The 19,188-nt window shown below is 34.6% G+C and overlaps 1 protein-coding gene across 1 annotated transcript in view; it reads right to left on the bottom strand.

Annotated features, from left to right (window-relative positions):
* Positions 1-3,694: 3,694 nt before the first annotated feature.
* The window catches only part of LOC118266966 (G-protein coupled receptor dmsr-1), a 40,815-nt gene continuing 25,321 nt past the window's right edge, over positions 3,695-19,188 (bottom strand). The window contains exon 4 of the mRNA XM_050703316.1: positions 3,695-8,605. Within this exon, the coding sequence (XP_050559273.1) occupies positions 8,448-8,605 (158 nt within the window). The 3' untranslated portion in view covers positions 3,695-8,447. The remainder of the gene's footprint in view (positions 8,606-19,188) is intronic.

Raw genomic sequence — 19,188 nt, forward strand, 5'->3', positions numbered from 1 at the left:
GTTTTGTCCTTTAACAATTAACAGTTTGTGTAATAATGATGTTGGACACGTTCTATTTATGGCTGTTCTAAGTAGAATAATAGATGGTTCTGTTTATATAAAATAACCTGAGCATAACTAAAGTGGCCATTCATTAAGCTTCGCCTACACTAGAGCCCATCTATTGTTTTCTCAAGCAAATGAGAAGCCTTTTAGCGTACCGCGATACGGTGACTACGGCATTAAAATTATTATGAATTATTACATTGCTGTTGTTTACGCTTCAATTAAAATCTAGGAAAATATGCGACACATTTCGGTCAAAAAACTGTATTTTCCATTTATAGTGTAAAACAATTTACACTATTGAAAAATGTACATAGTTAAGTCATCTGATTCATTGAAATGTGAATAAAGGTTTTAAATTAAGAAATGCAAAAGATGTGAATACAGAAGAGCTTTTCTCAAAAGGTAGTACTTACATTGTCGTTTCGATACAAAACATACCTGATGATCTGATAAAGAAAACAGATGTCTACTCAAAAATATATTCATTTATGAACTTACCGTAACGGGATTAAAGGAGAAATGGCGCGAGACAAGACATGCGACTCGTAGAAGATTGTTGAGGATAATTTCCGGATTAATCTGCACACAGTTTAATCTCGGTGACTGCGGAAAAGAAAAAATCTAATTACTAAGAATTGCGTCGCACAACAGGCGCTATTGTGTGGCGGAGATAAAATTTTATTTTCCGATATTAGCAAATAAAAACTGAACAATAAAATGTTTATCCGAAGAAAGAAACATGTTCTTTTATTGCAAGTCGCTGTAGGTAGTATATAGTACGCTATTTAAGAAACAACACAATTTGTTTTGCTTGATATTATACTAATTGATGCTTATACAGATACCCATGGTATAAATTCCTCTTGATGAATATATCGAGAGCTTAAACGTCACAGTTGACCGCCATTACGGTCGATATCGTATCCATACAACGTGAATCATGTTTCCATGCATACGTAATGTCCCACTTGGGCATATATCTGTATTTTAACTGTGGTACTTGCCCCAAATCCATTGAGTATTTCTCGAAATCCACGACTCTGTAACATTCAGCGTAATTGATGCTTAAAAGAAACGTTTTCACTTCGGTCGTAACGCTCACTGATCTTATTTGGTACTCAAGCTTATAGGGACCGGTATAAGCACCAGAGAATGGAGGCGAACTCTTCGTGTATATTTTGAAAATCATTTTTCTCTCACACGCACGTAAATAGTAAATCTCTATAGCACTCACTCCCACTATCTGCCACGTCGGAATGAAGATCGTTCAGTCAAACAAATCAAATTGTTATGTGATTTTTATTTCCTCCTCAACAACAGCTGACGCGTAATTCAAGATTTCACAGAATTCTCTGGAGATTGGTTTTCATGATAAACTGCATTCTGTATATTTATTATAGCCATACATCGTTGACTTGACTTGTTATTGCAAATGTGATAGTTGAGGTTGCGGTTCTGACTTTCATTCTCATGCCATCAAGTTAAAAAATAATGCACGATTAATACAAATTGATTGCAAGCACAGATTGTCGTTAGTAACAATAGTAGCAATTATGCAGATTTTACATTAATCTATTTTATGCAGATTCATTGCCTTTTGGCGCGGACGAGTCGTTAAGCAAAGACTGCGGGCTCTAAAGTTGGCAAGAACTGAGACTCCGAGACAAAAAGACTGACGACCTAAAGTGACGGTGACCTTGGAACTAACTTTATTGAAACCTCGGTCCAGTATTAGAGGATCATAGATCGAACTGATTTATCTGAACCCTACCACAAGTCTTAAAAATTATTTCAATATAGTGACAATATGTGTATCTGGGTACAAAATGAGTTACATCAAACTACTTAATTTTGCATAAATCTAAGAAAATAAATCGTAAAACAAATAAACAGCTAAACCGGATAAGTGTTAAATATCAACATGAAACAAGCCGATCCGTAGACAAAACCAGTTAATGAATAAAACAAGTTCACATTAAAATGTTTATGTTAACTCAGCACCGATGGTTCAGAGATTTTCCAACAAGTACCGACGTTTTGTCTTGATTTATAACACAACAAGCAAAATGGATTTTCACACGCTTTTCACCGGAGCCATTAAAACGTTCCTATGTCTTAAGATTTGCGTCCCATATTTAATTAATCTGAAGAGGTAAATACATATTTAATAAGGATCTTGGAGATGTCACACGTTGTTCTAACTCGAAGCTGTGCATACGTGATGAAGACTAAATATATTGTACCCAAGTAATTATGTTTGCACATTCAATATATATTGTGTGCCGTGCTAGTTATTGATGTGATTGTCTCAGCCTTGTGTTAATGACCTTAGGTGCGCAGGTCACATTAGGGATAATGACGGGGTATGAAAATTAAAATTCTATTTAGTCCATCAGTTAGGTAATGAAAAATATTAGATACGTATTTTTTTATTTTGTCATATTAGAAACAATACTAAGATAAAACGAATCATAGTTTAGGAGTTCCCACTCCGCATATACGTCATTTCTACGTATGAAATGTACCTAGGAGTGGCGTCATGCGATATTTCAAATCGATATTTCTTTGAAAGTATTCGTTCCCGTAAGAAAATAAAAAATACGTGTGTAATGTTTTAAAATAATCTACAAGACGGACATTAAAATAATAATTAGTCATCTCTATTGATCGACAATAACCTCATGTAATTTGACTTTGAATCTATTATTGTTACTATTTTTGCAATGTTGCACTCAAAATTCTTCGATGATATTGGTTTGGCAGTAATTCAAAAAAGCATTTAGATTTTCAGTAAACAATTTTTTCTCTTATACAAAGTTCTTTTAAAGTGGTTGAAGGATAAGAAGCATAGCTTTTAAGTGTACCTACTTAGACGTAAAATTTTATGTGAAATCAAAAATTCAAAGACATGTGACAGGGTGGATTCCCGTAATCCCTGTTAGAGAGGCACCTTAAGACGTCCCATAAATAACCTTGAGAATAAGTCTCGATACCTATACCCCCATTGTATTCTAAGGGAGTAAGTAGAGATTATTTGGACCTCTCCATATTACTTTAGTTGTGAGTGTAACAATAAACGGGTAATGTTACATTACAGGTAATGTACAGGTATTGTTACATTTTGTCCAACATTAGCGCTCAAAAATTTTATTTCATCAGTTTTATAAAACTTTCCGCCAACAATAACAAATTGTTTCACAAAAATTAACTCTGAAAAGCTTTGAAACAATCTCAATAATTTATGTTTTTAAAATGTCAGTGTCTTTATCTACTTTATGCCACTGCAAGCCGTTGTTCAAATAATTCAATTTTATAAATACAAAGAGAAACGAGGAAATAAAAAACAACACGCAAGTATGCGAGGCCAGCACATAGAAAAGCTGATTATGATATATAACTATTTTTCTGAAACGAAAAATATGTGCCTCGGAGAAACCGAACAAAAGTGAGAATAGATGCAATTTCGACCATTTCTCACTAAGTCAAGGTTTAAATTACTTTACTTGAGTAATGCAATTGCTTTTCTGAAACAAATGAAATTCTTTATTTTCGGAGAAAATAATGCTAGTAATATATTGTGCGTGTTTTTACGTGAGCATATTATTTATATGTATAGGAAAGGGTATATTATAAGAGAAGGCAACTATTAATAAAAAATATTGATCATCTTTATTTACAACATCACTTATATTGGTACATTACATCATATTTAGTGCATTTTTATCAGCTACGGTACAGTTTTCATAATAAATTTACATATAATTTGGTACCTACCTACTACAATACATTTCAATGACGGAGACAATTTCCCAAGATTAACAGCGCAGAAAATGACGACTTTGGTACTTTGTACAACTGTGTCTACAGCAATGAGGTACAAAGGGATGTCAAGACATTAATTAATAGACAATAGTATCCAATAGGAGGATTATATTCATCTCTTTACCATTACATCAAAGGTCTAACGGATACTTAAATACAAAATAATAATATGTAGTATTATGTAGTCCATATAACAGTAAACCACTGATACAACAACGTTTCACCAGCTAAAGAAAACAAGTGCTTAAATGTTCACAAAGACAAATCTATTTGAAAATTGTATACACGTTGTGGCAGTGAAAACAATTTTAAAACGTCCTTATAATTGTCATAAAATTAAACAAAATCTAATTATTTTAATATTAATCTTGACTTTGAATTATAAAAAATAAGCACTAAACTAGGTGTCTAATGTGTCTCGGCATTAATACGTGTTCCATTTAAAAAAAAAACTCAATTGGTAACAACAAATATCATGTCTAATTATGTGTGGTTCAGTGACCACCTAGATACCTCCATAATAAAAATGATCCGATATGTATTCGGTATCATGATATTGTTATCAAAGGTTAGCCCGTAGAATAAAACAAAAGCTTCCCATAACTCCCACACAATAGACCATTATTATGAAAATAGACGAAAATATCAAAGTTACTTGGATCAAACTTGTTGATCATTTATAATTCCCTCGGCTGTGACATTCTGCATGGATACAGTTGACATCTGGCACAAGTCCAATACCTCGTTTTAAAGACGAAGTTCAAAATCATTGACATTTCATAATAACAGTCGCATCTCTAATGTCACAAAGCCTCTTTCAAATATTTCCTTAACTACATAACGCCACAGGATGTTTACATAAGCAAACATAAATAACAAACAACATATTAAATAATGCGAAAGTTGGGAACATTCCAAACTTTGATGGATTTTGTTTTTATGTCCCTAGCCCCAACCAAGATGTATAAGTCAATGTATAAAGCATTTCAGCTAAAGATAACATCAGAATTTCACGCCTCGATTCATAATGTTTATGATATGAATATTGACAAGTTAAGAAATCCAATTTTCTAAAAAGTAATCTTGTGACGTTCTCCACAGCGGTAGATAGATAGATAGATATACAGAAAGCATTGATTTTGTATTACAGATTCTCAATTTTCCATCGTACGGGTATTTGTGGAACACATATATCGAATATACATTAAATGCGGTTCGCAAACTGTCGAAATTCGGGACGGATGCCCTAGGGGAGAACTGTTAAAACTTATCGACGATCATACGAATCGGTTTGCGTCATTTTCACGTTCAGGGAGGTATGTCACACTGCCTAATCAAACATGATATTAGAAAGACAATAGATATTTCTTACTTATCCCTCAATACATATTATTGGACAAAATAACAAACAGCTCGTAATCGTTAACACCTTAATAAAGTTTGGTAAAAAATCTTATACACAAAGATTACACTACTCTCTATTATATTTCACTAATACGTCTCATTCACATATACAAAGTATGTACAACGTTTTTGATTAGAAATTGACTACCTAAGAAAACATTGACCTTAGTTCAATAGATATATAAATTGCAATACATAGGTATACATTAGGTGAAGACAAGTAGACATATTATTTACAAAAATAAACACATTGAATATATTTTTCTTCTCTACATTAGGTATACCTGATGGATCTCTACCCTATTCATCACAATCATGTTCATTCATTGACCGAAGATAATACTTATATTTAGAAATCTTTTGGTATATTTTAGAAGTTAATAAAAGTAAACGTGTGCTCATAATTATTTTACGTAGATACATTAAACGAGATTGCAAACATAAAGTGAACTCGCTCATAATATTTTCACATAAATAAAGCCCCGAAAATAAATACTTTAACGATTGATGTTTACGTTATACTAATACCTAGAAGTAGAAGAACGCGAGTTGGAAACCTCTCAAGTATAAACTTCAAGTTAAAATTAATGAAACTTCAGCCGAGTTCGGAACACTACTGTTTTATCTTAGTTTGATCCACATTTAGTTCAGGTAACAAGTTCTTATGAATATTAATTTAGAAACTATCTTTCGCCCACAATTTGTCTAATAATGAAAATTCGAATACGATACGATACGATACCCTATTCATTGATAAATATTATTAGCCTTTGGATACACACAAAATGTGATGTTCCTTTAGTAAATGTACCGTGTAATGTAACTACTTCCGCATATAAGATGTACCAAGATTAGATAGGTCACATCAAATAACTTTTTTTGCAGTCAATTGGGTCAACCCTTTAGATCGCACTCGATTAGATCCACTTCGAACAATATATCGGCAAAGTACCTTTTGGGGTCTTCCCGTGAACTCAAACAGCAAGCCGGGCCCTTATTAATTCATTCTGGAATCCTAGCAAGAGGACGAAGGTCGAATGTACCCCGCCCTCGGCTGTTTACAATGAAAACCCGTCTTTGAAAAAACTTGTAATGCGTGGCTCAGCTATAATAGTGGCTTTGTACTTACTTATGTCGTACAGGATATGAACATTGCTTTGATTGTGGAAATAAATGTTTTGCCAACGTTCTCGGTTATTTCCACACGAATTTCGGTAACGTTAATAATTCAACCGTACGGTCGCACAGATACGTTTACGACGAGTATGAGCATTGCTCAAGTCTGCGGAAAACAATATTACTCGTAGAAATGAGTGTTTACATTGTTTAGCTGTTTTACCAAGCGCCACGGTATGTTACTAAATATTTTCACAGACGTTATTCGGAACACAAGTACTCGTACGTACTCCACGAGCATTGTACAACTAAATAATTCAGTTCGTGTCTAATGTCCCATGGTTTATTCTTTTAAATACATTTTTGCCAAATTGTTTTAGCGTTCCAAGAATACTTCTGAGAGGTAATATGATATTAATCCCGTAAACTTTTGGGCTCTATTTCATTATAGCTTCCGAGGCGCGGAGACGTGACCAGAAAACATGGAACAATCCGTAATTACGTTCGCTATAATTTATTTAGCTTTACTTAGAAACGTATTTATGATTGATGTACTCGTATTAACTAATATTGAATAGCGCACAGGTCTCGATATTCCATTTCATGTATTTGAACGTTGTACCAATTAGTTGGAAATAATAACAGCAGAACTAATTATATTATAGAGAACATATCCAATTGAAATCACGGTTCAAACGGTCTGCTTCAATTTAGCACAATTTATAAACATGAAACTAGGTAATAAAGTTTATATCTGACTATGTTCTGTTATACCGAATAAAATTTCGTGAATGAGTTGTAGAAATCCAGTCATTCTAGAAATTTCTTACAAATATCTATTTAAACTTCTTGTACTTGAAAAAATTAAAGTGATGAGAAGACAATTTTACGTTTAAATGTCTTACAATAGAAGCAAACGTTTTAGTTGGATTAAAACAAGTAACAAAGAAAAATAACGAAGGTATGTAGTTACTAACAGATTTCCAGTACAATAGCAAGGTTCTTTTACTTCTTTGTTAAATGCCTAAAGGGTGGAAAGCTTGAGCAATGTAGAACTAATTAAAATAGTTTCCTATTTATAGCTTTGTGTGTTAACCTTTAATAAAACGTAGTCTCTGTTTCCTTTGAAACCATTATAAACCAAGACAATGAAATCAAAATGTAACTCTATAAACAAAATAACAATTAACATTATAAAATGACTAGTTTTAAAACATTTAACCCTCTGACTCCATACGTCTCAAGTTCCTAAATCTAAAATGGCGTCGAACACACCTGTCTAACAGCAGAATTGACAAGTTGTATTTATAAAGGGTTTATGGATGTCACGTTCACGAGTAAGAGGGTTAAAGTACTCCTACGTAATAAACTTATGTTGCTTTTCATGCAAATTCTACATATTGGAAAATTTTCGTGAATACGAATTTTGATTACTTTTACCTACTAATTTATGTACCTATACACCTTTATAAGCTCTCTTATCCTTAGTTCTTGAGAGCTCAATAATTCATGTAATGTATCTACTAACAACAAATACTTACTCTTACATTTCTCTTAGAACAAACACGGATAAAACAATAAACAAACTGTCTGGATAAGTCCAAACAAGGTTACCAACACATTTGATGTTCGGATCTATCCTTAACTTAGACAAAAAGTACGCTAAGTATAACCTCCATTAAACTTACTGGTAACTGTACAACAATGCTTAAACATAACTAAGTTCATATAAACATTAAAACAATTTGGTTCGTAGCTTTAATCTCTAGTAACTAATTACTAAAACATGTTGAACAGTAAGCACCGCTTTAACTTTTACTTACGAAATTAAAAAAGTTCGTTTCCATTGTTATAGAGTAAATCCGCCTCCACACTTCATTCACTTAGTAAGTCCAAAACAAACTTGAATTTAATGTAATTCGTTTTGTTATTCAAACGATTGTAATAGAGTTTGTCGAGAGAATTCAATGAGCCGTGTTTACGTGTGTTCGTGTAAGGTTTGGTACCTCGTGAATAGTTCATAGGTACGCGACCGAAGTGGTCGCGTTTCGGGAGCGCTACGCCTTCAGCGCGGTGACTGGCTCGCCTTGCGTGCCCAGCGGCAGCACCTTCCGCGCCAGCCTCGTGAACGTGGAGCGGAACTGCCGGCTCATGCTGCAGTACAGCACGAAGTTCACTGCAGACCCCACCAGCGCCATCAAGTCCATCACCTCGCCTGCACCAGGAAAATACGAATCTGTTAAACGTTCTCGTATTTATCTCAAAATCTTAAAGGAGCATCACTAAACAAAGCTACCCTATATAATTGATGGTGTAATCCATCTTCACACCATAATCCTTCCCCAAAGATTCGCTAGTGTCTCCCAAGGGGAAACCCTTACAAATCACTTACTTTGACGCAGTCAAAAATAAAGATAAGTATCTACTTATATTTATTTTTCTCGTCCAAACAGAATCAAAGTAAGTGTGGGAGAGCCATGCTTCGGCACGAATGGGCCGGCTCGACCGGAGTGATACCACGGCCTCACAGAAAACCGACGTGAAACAACGCTTGCGTTGTGTTTCGTTGTGTGAGTGAGGTTACCGGAGGCCCAATTCCCTTCCCAATCTTCCCCATCCCCGATTCCCGAACAACAACCCTTAAATTCCTAACTCCCAAAAAGCCGGCAACGCACTTGTAACGCCTCTGGTGTTTCAAGTGTCCATGGGCGGCGGCGATTGCTTACCATCAGGTAATACGTCTGCTCGATTGCCGGTTTGTTCCATAAAAAAAAAAAAAAAAAATCTTTTATTTGGACGCCTTGAATGGCTAGATAAGTAATGCTAAGGTCACTTGTGAAATGGCAGCACTCAAAAACAATATCAAATCAAAATAATGTCTCTCCCTAATTCTCTTACGAACACAATGCGATATTAAGGGTATGTTATAAACAGATAAACACAATAGTATCACACCCAATACTATAACTCCATTTAATAGGTACTTAGGAAGTAGTTCTGGGAAACAATTGTATCTATTGCAAAGGGTCGCAGTGATCTCGAGTGATATATTCGGGTAATGGCAATTTATCAAGCAATGTTATCGACATTATATTGACACGCCCCTACCATCCGACACAGACACTAGACCTTGGCAATGGTGAATAGGAGACTACTTCTGTAGGAAGTCCATTCGAATAGATTTTATTACATACGTAGTATAAATACCATGGATAGTTACTGCCTCATTTATCAGTTGAACATAAATGCTACTAAGCATAAAAACTTCGCTTCTTCTTGCTGAGTTAGTTTTCCTTAATCGATATTTTCAGTAAGACTAAATCTGGAACATGACTGATTTAATTTACGATAGTTGTTATAGCATAAATAATAAAGTATGATACGATTACACTTTACTTTTTTAACTATGATCGACATTCTGATTCAGACTTGAATCTGCAAATTGTAAATTGTACTCCTACACGGATAACAATTATAGAAAACAATATCAACGAATGTTAAATGAAACCGAATAACACAAAACAAAGTGAAATCAGCAAAGTTTCGGTGATTTCGGTCAGAATATTGGCTACGTTTCGCTCTCCGACCTTCGTATTTTCCGAGTGTTTACTTTCCTTTATTTAAATCTGCTGATTAGATAACTTTAAAACAAAGTTCAACACCTCTGCAAAACAGGTTTACCCTCGGCAAACTTGAGTACGAATAACTACTTACAAGTTTACTTAATGAGTACGAACATTATACAATAATAATGGTTCTTATCTTAAGTGAAATATTTGATTTATTAGCTTAAAACTTACTTTGACGTTTTGTTGGTGGAGTGTTCGTAGGTACGAGTACTGAAGACTTTAATTCAATTCCCAGACCGGCCCACACTCTTAAGTATTCAAAAGTCTCATCAGTGTTTAATATTGTGAAAGTATAAGTTCACCTATATTTGCGACTCTCAATCCCCAGCCTAATAGGGGATTATGGTAAACTGCCTCTTTTGATGGCAGACTTTGTTCAGCAGTTATCGTTTTCAGGTTAACGCTAACGGTGATGGTTATCTCTACTTCTTCTCATGAACAATCCAATTTAATACTAAATGCTACGCGTAAAATAATTCTTAGAACAATCACGATTATGTTTTTCTTGGCAAACGCTTTATTTTGTACTAGCGACCCGCCACAGCTTCGCATGGGTGCAATGGTTATATATTATACCTGTATTATACATAAAAACCTTCCTCGTGAGTTACTCTATCTATTAAAAAAAACCGCATCAAAATCCGTTGCGTAGTTTTAAAGATTTAAGCGTTCATAGGGACAACATGACACATGACAGAAAAAGCGACTTTGTTTTATACTATGTAGTGATAATCATGTATCCGTTCTGAAACGTGCATAACCAATTAATTAAATCACCACGCACACAGTACAAGTGCACTGGCATGGCGCCGTAATTTAATAAACACGTCAGTCTGTCTTGAGATAATTTAGATAAATCAACGTGCCAAATAACATTTGGTTATTACCATTATAATAGGATATTATAATATTATTTTCATTTCTTTACTCCATGGACTATGGCAGTAGGTACTTAGGTACTATTGTCGAATACATTAATCTAAGTCATAAAATAATAACTTACAAACGGAAATTTTGTACTCACGAGAATTTTGTGATTTCCGTTCTTAGGTACTCTAATAGTAGGCATAAGCACTCGTATTTGCGTTTCTGTATAAAATCGAATGCTCATAACATATAAACGTTTAAATTTTCAGTATACCTAGACTTGTTCGGTATAGTAATTCCAAAAAAGCTGATGGCCAATTTTCGCACCCACTTATCAAAACTGCAAATGTAATTAATTACATGCCACTACTTTTCTATGTGATATTCCATATGATAATCAAAATTACGCCATATTTCAGCTTTCTACTATCAGTTATCCGTAATAATTTGTACCTACTTATTGTTATGGTTCGAAATGTTCATTACTTTTACAACTGCTATCTCATTTATTAAGTTCTTATCTCCGTATCATTCAAAGGTCAATTGGGACAAAATACTTTAAGTCCAAATGTACGCTTTGAGTGCACATAAAGCATTATCTAAATAAATTAAAGGGGCCATTAGGTTTATGATCTAGAAACAGGCATTTAGGTTCTGTTTAATGTCGGTAACTTTAATTCTATAAACGGGAAATGTCAAATAGAATTGCTTTATATTATTGCCGTGCCGTGATTGCTGAAACAATTTAATTTAGCTCCACTTGTGTCTCACAATCAAGCTCTGTCTTACGCTTCCCGAATGAATTGAAAAACCGCAGTGACTTCGCAATTTTGGGATCCTTACGAGCCCTTTAGTCTATTACTAAGTAGGTAAGGACACAAAGATGACTGAATACAAATGAAAATTTAAGCTCTGACTAAAGTAATAAGAACCGAATTCATTAAGTCTTGATCTGTCTGTCTTGAAGTCTGTAGTTGAATCCCGAGCTGAACCAGTAAAGACGAAAAATTCTCAGTAATAAACACGAAGTTATTGCAATTCCAAAGCAAATATTAACAGGAATAGAGCTGTTATATTATTGAAACTTCGATCTTAGATTTCAAGATATTCTTCAAAACAAATGCTTATTTCCAATAATAATTCTCTACTATAGAATTAAAATGTTAATCCAATCCGAATGTCTGAAGGTAACGCTTTCAATCACTGTCAGTTAAATTATGAAGAACGATTGATATCGATTATAGGGCATAACATTTGACTCTGAAGCTATTTTATTTCAAGCTGCCATTATAATTAGGTATATTATTCATCAACCGCGCTTTGCTTTTGACACGCTACCTCTAAAATGTATAAATCTTACACAGATTATTGAATCAATGGAGTGATGATCGCTGATGTTCTTTCTATCGTCAAAAAAAAAACAATTATAAAGATAATCAATTTATGGTCATCAGTAAAACTACCAGAAACCTAATCCCCCTCCAAACTGGTAACGCTCTTTTTACTCCTCTGGTGTTGTTCATAGGAGATGCCGATTACTTATTAGATATTAGTTGAACAGTTTGTTCGTTTGCAGCGACATCCCATAAAAAAACATTTCAAACATCCACTTAACTCAAACACTTGCCTTCATTCAATTTAATTCTTATCAGAACTATATTAAAACTACGCTCCCAATTCATCTAGAACATTTAAACGTGAATACTATTGCAGGTTTTTCAGAAAATGGAGAACAAACGGTCTCTCTGTGAAGCCATTTGTCGTTTTCGCTCAGTCGAATGGCTCAATAAAGACTGCTACACTTTTATTGGGTAGTAGAATTAATTTTGCAAGGGACAGCTATAGAATGGACGAGCAAACTGCCATTCAGAATCGCAAATACCATGACAATTACTGGGTACCGACGCGTTCTGCTACATTAAGGGCTATTACGAATAAAGGTATCCGTAGGTTTTTTGATTGTATAACGAGAATGTGTTTGTTTGTTCCTTTACTTCGAAATAAAGACAAGTGATATAAGGATGATGCTGTCAGGTAAATAAAGTTTTTTTTTTCTGCAAAAACACATTGAAGCCAAGATTCATTTCTTTAACGATGACTAACAAGGGTTTCTTTCTCGATATAGGTGTTACGACATTTTTGATATACCTAATATATGTAAGTACGTAGCATAGCAATATCTCAAATGCCCGCAGGTAAAACCATGGATGCGAACTAATAATACATAAGGAAACAACACAAAGTTCTATGTATTTACTAGATCTTATACGTATATGGTTGTCATAACAAACAATGGGAAGCAACTGACAGATATCGATTACCGTTCCGTTCTCAGATAATTAATCTGTCCCTAATTGTACCTTGGAGACGTTTTAAAAACCACCACTAGCATAATTACGAGAACTAAGACTAAGGCTGAATATTGTTAGTAACAAGCCCATATCGCGACTCGGATCGTGAGTCACGCGAGCTTCGTATTATTTTTAAAACGACCAATCTCAGAGATCGCATCAGATTGCCACGTAGGTAGTTATTATATGAAATGTCTGTTACTTTTAACGAAAGCCTGACACGACCTGCTACTCAGCATTAGGAACAAACATGTAGACTCGGCTTTAGTCTTTCTACATTATTTACAATTACGAGTATAGTGTTCCCGTGGCAACTGAATTGCGAAAATTCTTAGGCCCCCGGTCCGTTAGTAAGGCAACTTAGCTCTTAATGCTCGTCTCGCATTATTAAAGACTAGAACATACCAGTCGTTTTAGTACCTAGTGTCAAATTACGTTTAATTACGTTACTCAGTCTCTAATTAAGGATGCCAATCATTCGTCTCGCTTGATAGCTATAATTAAGGTTCGATCATTAAGACCTCCACGTAATCTATGTACGATCTCATGCACGAGAGTTCACGACGTCTGTGGTCTGGGCAAGACCTTAAATTGCTTCACACAATCATGGTTACATGTATAGATTATAATAACATTGAAATGTACTGCTCAGTGACCGAAAACCTCACTGAAGCGAAAGAGTCCACGATTTGTCTACACGTCAATAAGTAGATTTCTTTCAATTTAGGCGAAAGGACATAAAACCTAGATATTCTGCACAGCGAAAGTGAACAGGTGCTTGAAGTTATCGAACAACCTTGATTTATGATTTGAACAGGTCGGGCATTGAAGGGAATTTTGTAGGTGCCAGCCTTTTCGACCAAACGTTATCGTAACTTAAACGTTCTCACGTAGGTACACAAAATTGCAAAAGTTTAAGCCATGAACCTTATTTTGCTCACAGATTTGCTCTTATATCTCTGCACCATAATTAATAACTTGCAAGCATAACAAACGAACACGAAAATGATTTACAGAGCACACGTGACGACAGCCGTCAGCCCGTGAAGCAGGCTAGTGGTATCAATTAATTAATGATGTGGGAATCACTGTATTAACAGCACTTAAAATTATAAAAGGCCACGCACATACACTGAAGGTATATATTTAATTAATTAGCTCCAACGCCCCTCGTAATGTCAAGGCAAATATGTTTCGGCACAGTAAGTTTTAAACTTTACGGGAGTAATATCTGAATGGAAATGTGTCTGGCTAATTTGTTCTGACGCTTATCATGATTACACTCATAAACATCTTATATTTATAGCCCAAATGGATTGAGCTATTAAAACCACTTGTATGACATAAATATTACAGTAACTACTACTACAGTACCTACCGTACGAATTTACTTATACAGATTCACAGGCAAAGTTCACTAACAGATTAATGCATATTAGTCATGCAGCAGGCAAAACTAACATGAAATGAAATCAGTAACCGTAGTATGAGTTTGCTGTACGTTTAAATTAATCGAAACGAGAGCGCGTTCAGCGCTCTGATTGGTGGGTATATTCGAGCCGGCCAATCAGAGCATCGAACGCATAAAATATTGAAAATTCATCGATACAAAACCTCAAAACTAAAAAAAAGTATACAGTTATAAATCATGAGAAAGAAAAACTAATTGCTGCTCTTTTCGAGCACATTATATTGCTGACAATTGCACAATGCGTTTAAATGAACCAAGCAACTATATGATATACTGAATGAATTAATTGCCAATTTAATAACTACATAATGGGTATTAAATCCTCATTACCGCATTGCACATAAACCTTACCAATTACTATTTAACAGTGATTTAAGTAGGTAATTATTCAAACCAATGATTACACAAAGCTGATTCGGAGCTATTTACTTTTCGGGCGTATATTATTACATGATTACCATACCGATAAACATATACCAAGAAGTTGCGTAAATTGTGGGTAATCTTAAAGGTATGTTTAGTTACATAATAATAATAAATCAGATACAAACAGTTATATAAATAAAACATTTGGAATCGAAATAATTTTACCATTAATTTATTACTCGTTTAAAGCAAAATGACATTGTACAATAAGCGTTATTCCAAGAATTCATGGCTCTTTATTCACAATTTCAAACGGTTAGCATTTCTATGAAATTGTTATTGTACAAAGTCCAACAAACACGTGACTGTGTAAGCCAAATTGTTCTTGGTTTAGGTTTAACTAAACTTATCACTTCCATTGCTTTAAGCAATATACAGAGATTTACCTACATTAACTTAAAATTGTTGCAAATTAATGAGCCTCTATTCTTAGATTAATTTAAAGCAACTAACCGAATTAATAACCTAATAAATTAAGTAATACGTCCATATGGACGAATAATCTAAAAATTTACATAAATTATCTCCACATGGGATATATGTGTGATATGCCAAAACATGCTTACAAACTTTACAGACTCCAATATTATGTACGAAAAATAAGTGTTCCAAACGCTATTTTTTATTTTATTACGCATCTAGTACTGTCACTCGCAAAATTTTAAAACGGATTAAAAATAACGAAGCTGTAAAATAGCCATGAGTTTCGTTAAATGTCGAAACATAATTTGATTAGTCCCCAGTGGAAAAACGCGAAATATTCCGGTGTAAATAAATGACCCATAAAGTATGTGGGCGTGCAGTACAAGCCTATAGATTCCATTACATGATCAGAGAGCAGAAACGTTTACCCAAATTTTAATTAGGAAACCTTATTGCTGTTTATAAATATAGGAATATCTGATTACGTAAATACTTCAAAGTTAATTGTTCATGTTGTTTCGTACGACTTTTCGTAACAAATTTTTGGTATGGGTACTCAGATTTAATCAGATTCAGGTGTAAATGTATTTCATAAAATAACTACCATCTGTCCTATAACCACCTTATATCACAATATTGCTTTATCGATTGTTAAACTATTAAATATGTCAATATTTAATAGATGATCGTATAGGTAACAATCTGAATCAACGGTACTTATTTTCCGAAGTTGTAATGATAATTGCAAAAATGCATTGACAGGTTTTATTCAACACGACATGCTATACAGCAATCAACAACTATGCATCGCCGACTTAAGATTCAAAGTTCAGTAGTTGTTGTTTGAATTAGCTATACCTATGTATAGTACATTAGATTCTGTTATTCAAATTGTTCTGAAACAGTCTGATTACCGCTGCCGTCCGTGGCACACGCCCCTGTTATTAGCAAGTTTGAATATAATTCGGTCTAACTACAAATAACATATAACTTCCAAATTCTATCTAGATTTCTCCCAAACTATGTTCACAGAATAGATATAATTCTATGGTCTTCATATACTCTGTCTGTAACACTGTATAGATTGGTTATTACTGTATAGATAGATTTTAATCTTCCTCAACAATAGTACCAAGAAATGCAAAAATATTATTTCAAATCGGTCACTTCCAGAGAGAGTACGGTCCAAAACAATCAATGGGCATCTTCAACTTCATTGTGTTAATGTCTTAAATAATGTTTTTTTGTGATAACTTTCAGTAATAGTTCTTAATGGGCCTAGACATACAACCAGCCACCCAGAGACATTTTTAGTTACCTAACTGCGGTCCCATAGCACTTAGATAATCTAATAATAAACCTAATAATGTTATTTCATTTTTATTTTGTGCAATAGGCATTACATTCTACAAAAACCTTTGTTTCTGACATCGTATAGTAACAAACTAAATGTAGGTATAGTACAGTGAGTAGGGTTTAAACCAGAGTTACTTGCGGTAACCCATTAGATACAAACACGTAAAATTTTAAATAAATGAACCTTTTGCATTATAAATTACTTTGAGGCTTAATCTGTTTCCTCTCGGCACATTGAATTTGTAAACACAGCTTTGTTACGAGATAATGCGAAGATTTTCAAATAAGTAATAAATACTACCGCTTTTTGGCACATTAACATGAATTATTTAGCCATTCAACAATGGTTGTTAGGTTTTAAGCTTTTCAGCTTATCCATAAAAATTGTAAACGATTCTTAGAAACTCACTTTCTGGTGAAAAAGAATTCATATTTATTACTCGAAACTAAATCTCTAATTAATTTTACTGACAGCACTTTTATTACACTAATGAGTTTTGTAATTTTAATTATATTTCATGTACCCACTTTGAATAATCCAATTTTGACTGTTTCGCTTAAGGCCGGGACTCCACCAAAGCAGAGATGTGTGCGGTGTGCTGTGTGCTGTGCGAGAAGAGATATTTTTCAGCTCGCGGGACTCCACCAAAGCGAAGATGTGTGCGGTGTGCTGTGCTCGCGCGCACGATACTAGCAAGATGGCCGGCCGGCGCGCGCGCGGGGTTCTGCGGGTTGCTAGCAGGCGAGAGGGGGGAGGGTGACATCGCTCACTGCACGCCGCTCACATCTCTCGTCTCCACTGCGCGTCGTCCGCGCACAGCTCACATCTCCGCTTCCGTCGCGACATACAAATATTACACATCTCCGCACAGTGATCTCCACTGAAGCTGAGCGGAGAGGAGACGTGTCAATAACTCAATTCTATTGGTTGTTTAAAAAACATCTCCTCTCCGCTCGTCTCGTCTCCGCTTTGGTGGAGTCCTGGCCTAAAAAGTCGGCTTTTTAATGTTAAATTTTGTTAGAAAATGTCAGTATTTAGTAGATTTTAGATAGTTAAGTGGAGTTTAATTTATTAAATAACAATTAATTTTAGATAAATTACTCTGTTGAAGACACCTACAAAGTGTCAAACTATTTATCGATTTGAACAGCTGATAACTGTGATGATTTGAAAGTGTAATCTGGACTGTTTAGTCTAGCAGACAAACCGAACAATTTTTACGTTCACATTGCATACAAACATCATTATTCATTAGGAATAAACGTTAATTTTTCATTTTATTACAAATACCTAACAAAGTATTTATCTGAGATAAAATAAATGTTAGGAACATACGAATATAACAAAGTATTCGTATCATGGAATTAATTATAGTAGCGTGACCCCGAACTACGGTTTCGTTAACAGTGACTGACAGTACCTAAACGGTACGAGATATGTTCCCCGAAAGGACGCGAGACAGGCAGACAGCCCACTAATAGCCACTAATTTTGTAATTTACTAAAGTAACGTCTTATTTTCTATACTACAATTGGTCGAGTTAATTTCAACTTCATTTTGCGTTACTTCCATGTTCAAAAGAGTAAAGCTGAGAATTTGAACTTAAGTAATATTATTGTGTAGTAATTATTTTTTAATGGCCGCCAAGTAAAAAAAATACCAGCTGAATGTAGGAAGCTAAAGTATGCTCGGCTGTAACTTTCAAGAACAAGATACTCCTAATTACATACATAACTTACTAAGGTATTATTTGCGCTAGATTCCAACACACGTGCAACATTTCCTTTTGTGTAAATATAAAGAAACACAAGAAAATCTTCCGACTAAATTGAGTTTTATACTGCAATTCGCGTTAATAATGTAGAAGATAAGAGTAGTCTGCTCGTGCCACAAGTGACCATAAAGTAAGACGGAGAGATTACATGACCATCCAACCTCACCCAACAGAGTTTATCTGTCCATAATGTAAGGGTCGACACTCCACAGACACATCTGGACAGATTAGACGATCCTCATGTGTCTACTTGCCGAGTTATTAACGGCTAAATATTTTACTTTAATTGTCGTGGCCAACCCTCATGTTTTACGAGAATGATGTACTATATCACACTTAAATAGATCTACATCGTAAAGCTCAGAAAATCTATAAAATTGAATATGAATCCCCAGGTCCATAGTAAACATGTCTGGTCGTGACAACAATATTCACACACAAGATGCCTGTAGCCATATCATCAATTATACAGCGCTCCTCGCTACACGTTGCGATCTTGA

Source organism: Spodoptera frugiperda, chromosome 23, assembly GCF_023101765.2.
Source record: "Spodoptera frugiperda isolate SF20-4 chromosome 23, AGI-APGP_CSIRO_Sfru_2.0, whole genome shotgun sequence".
Lineage (NCBI taxonomy): Eukaryota > Metazoa > Arthropoda > Insecta > Lepidoptera > Noctuidae > Spodoptera > Spodoptera frugiperda.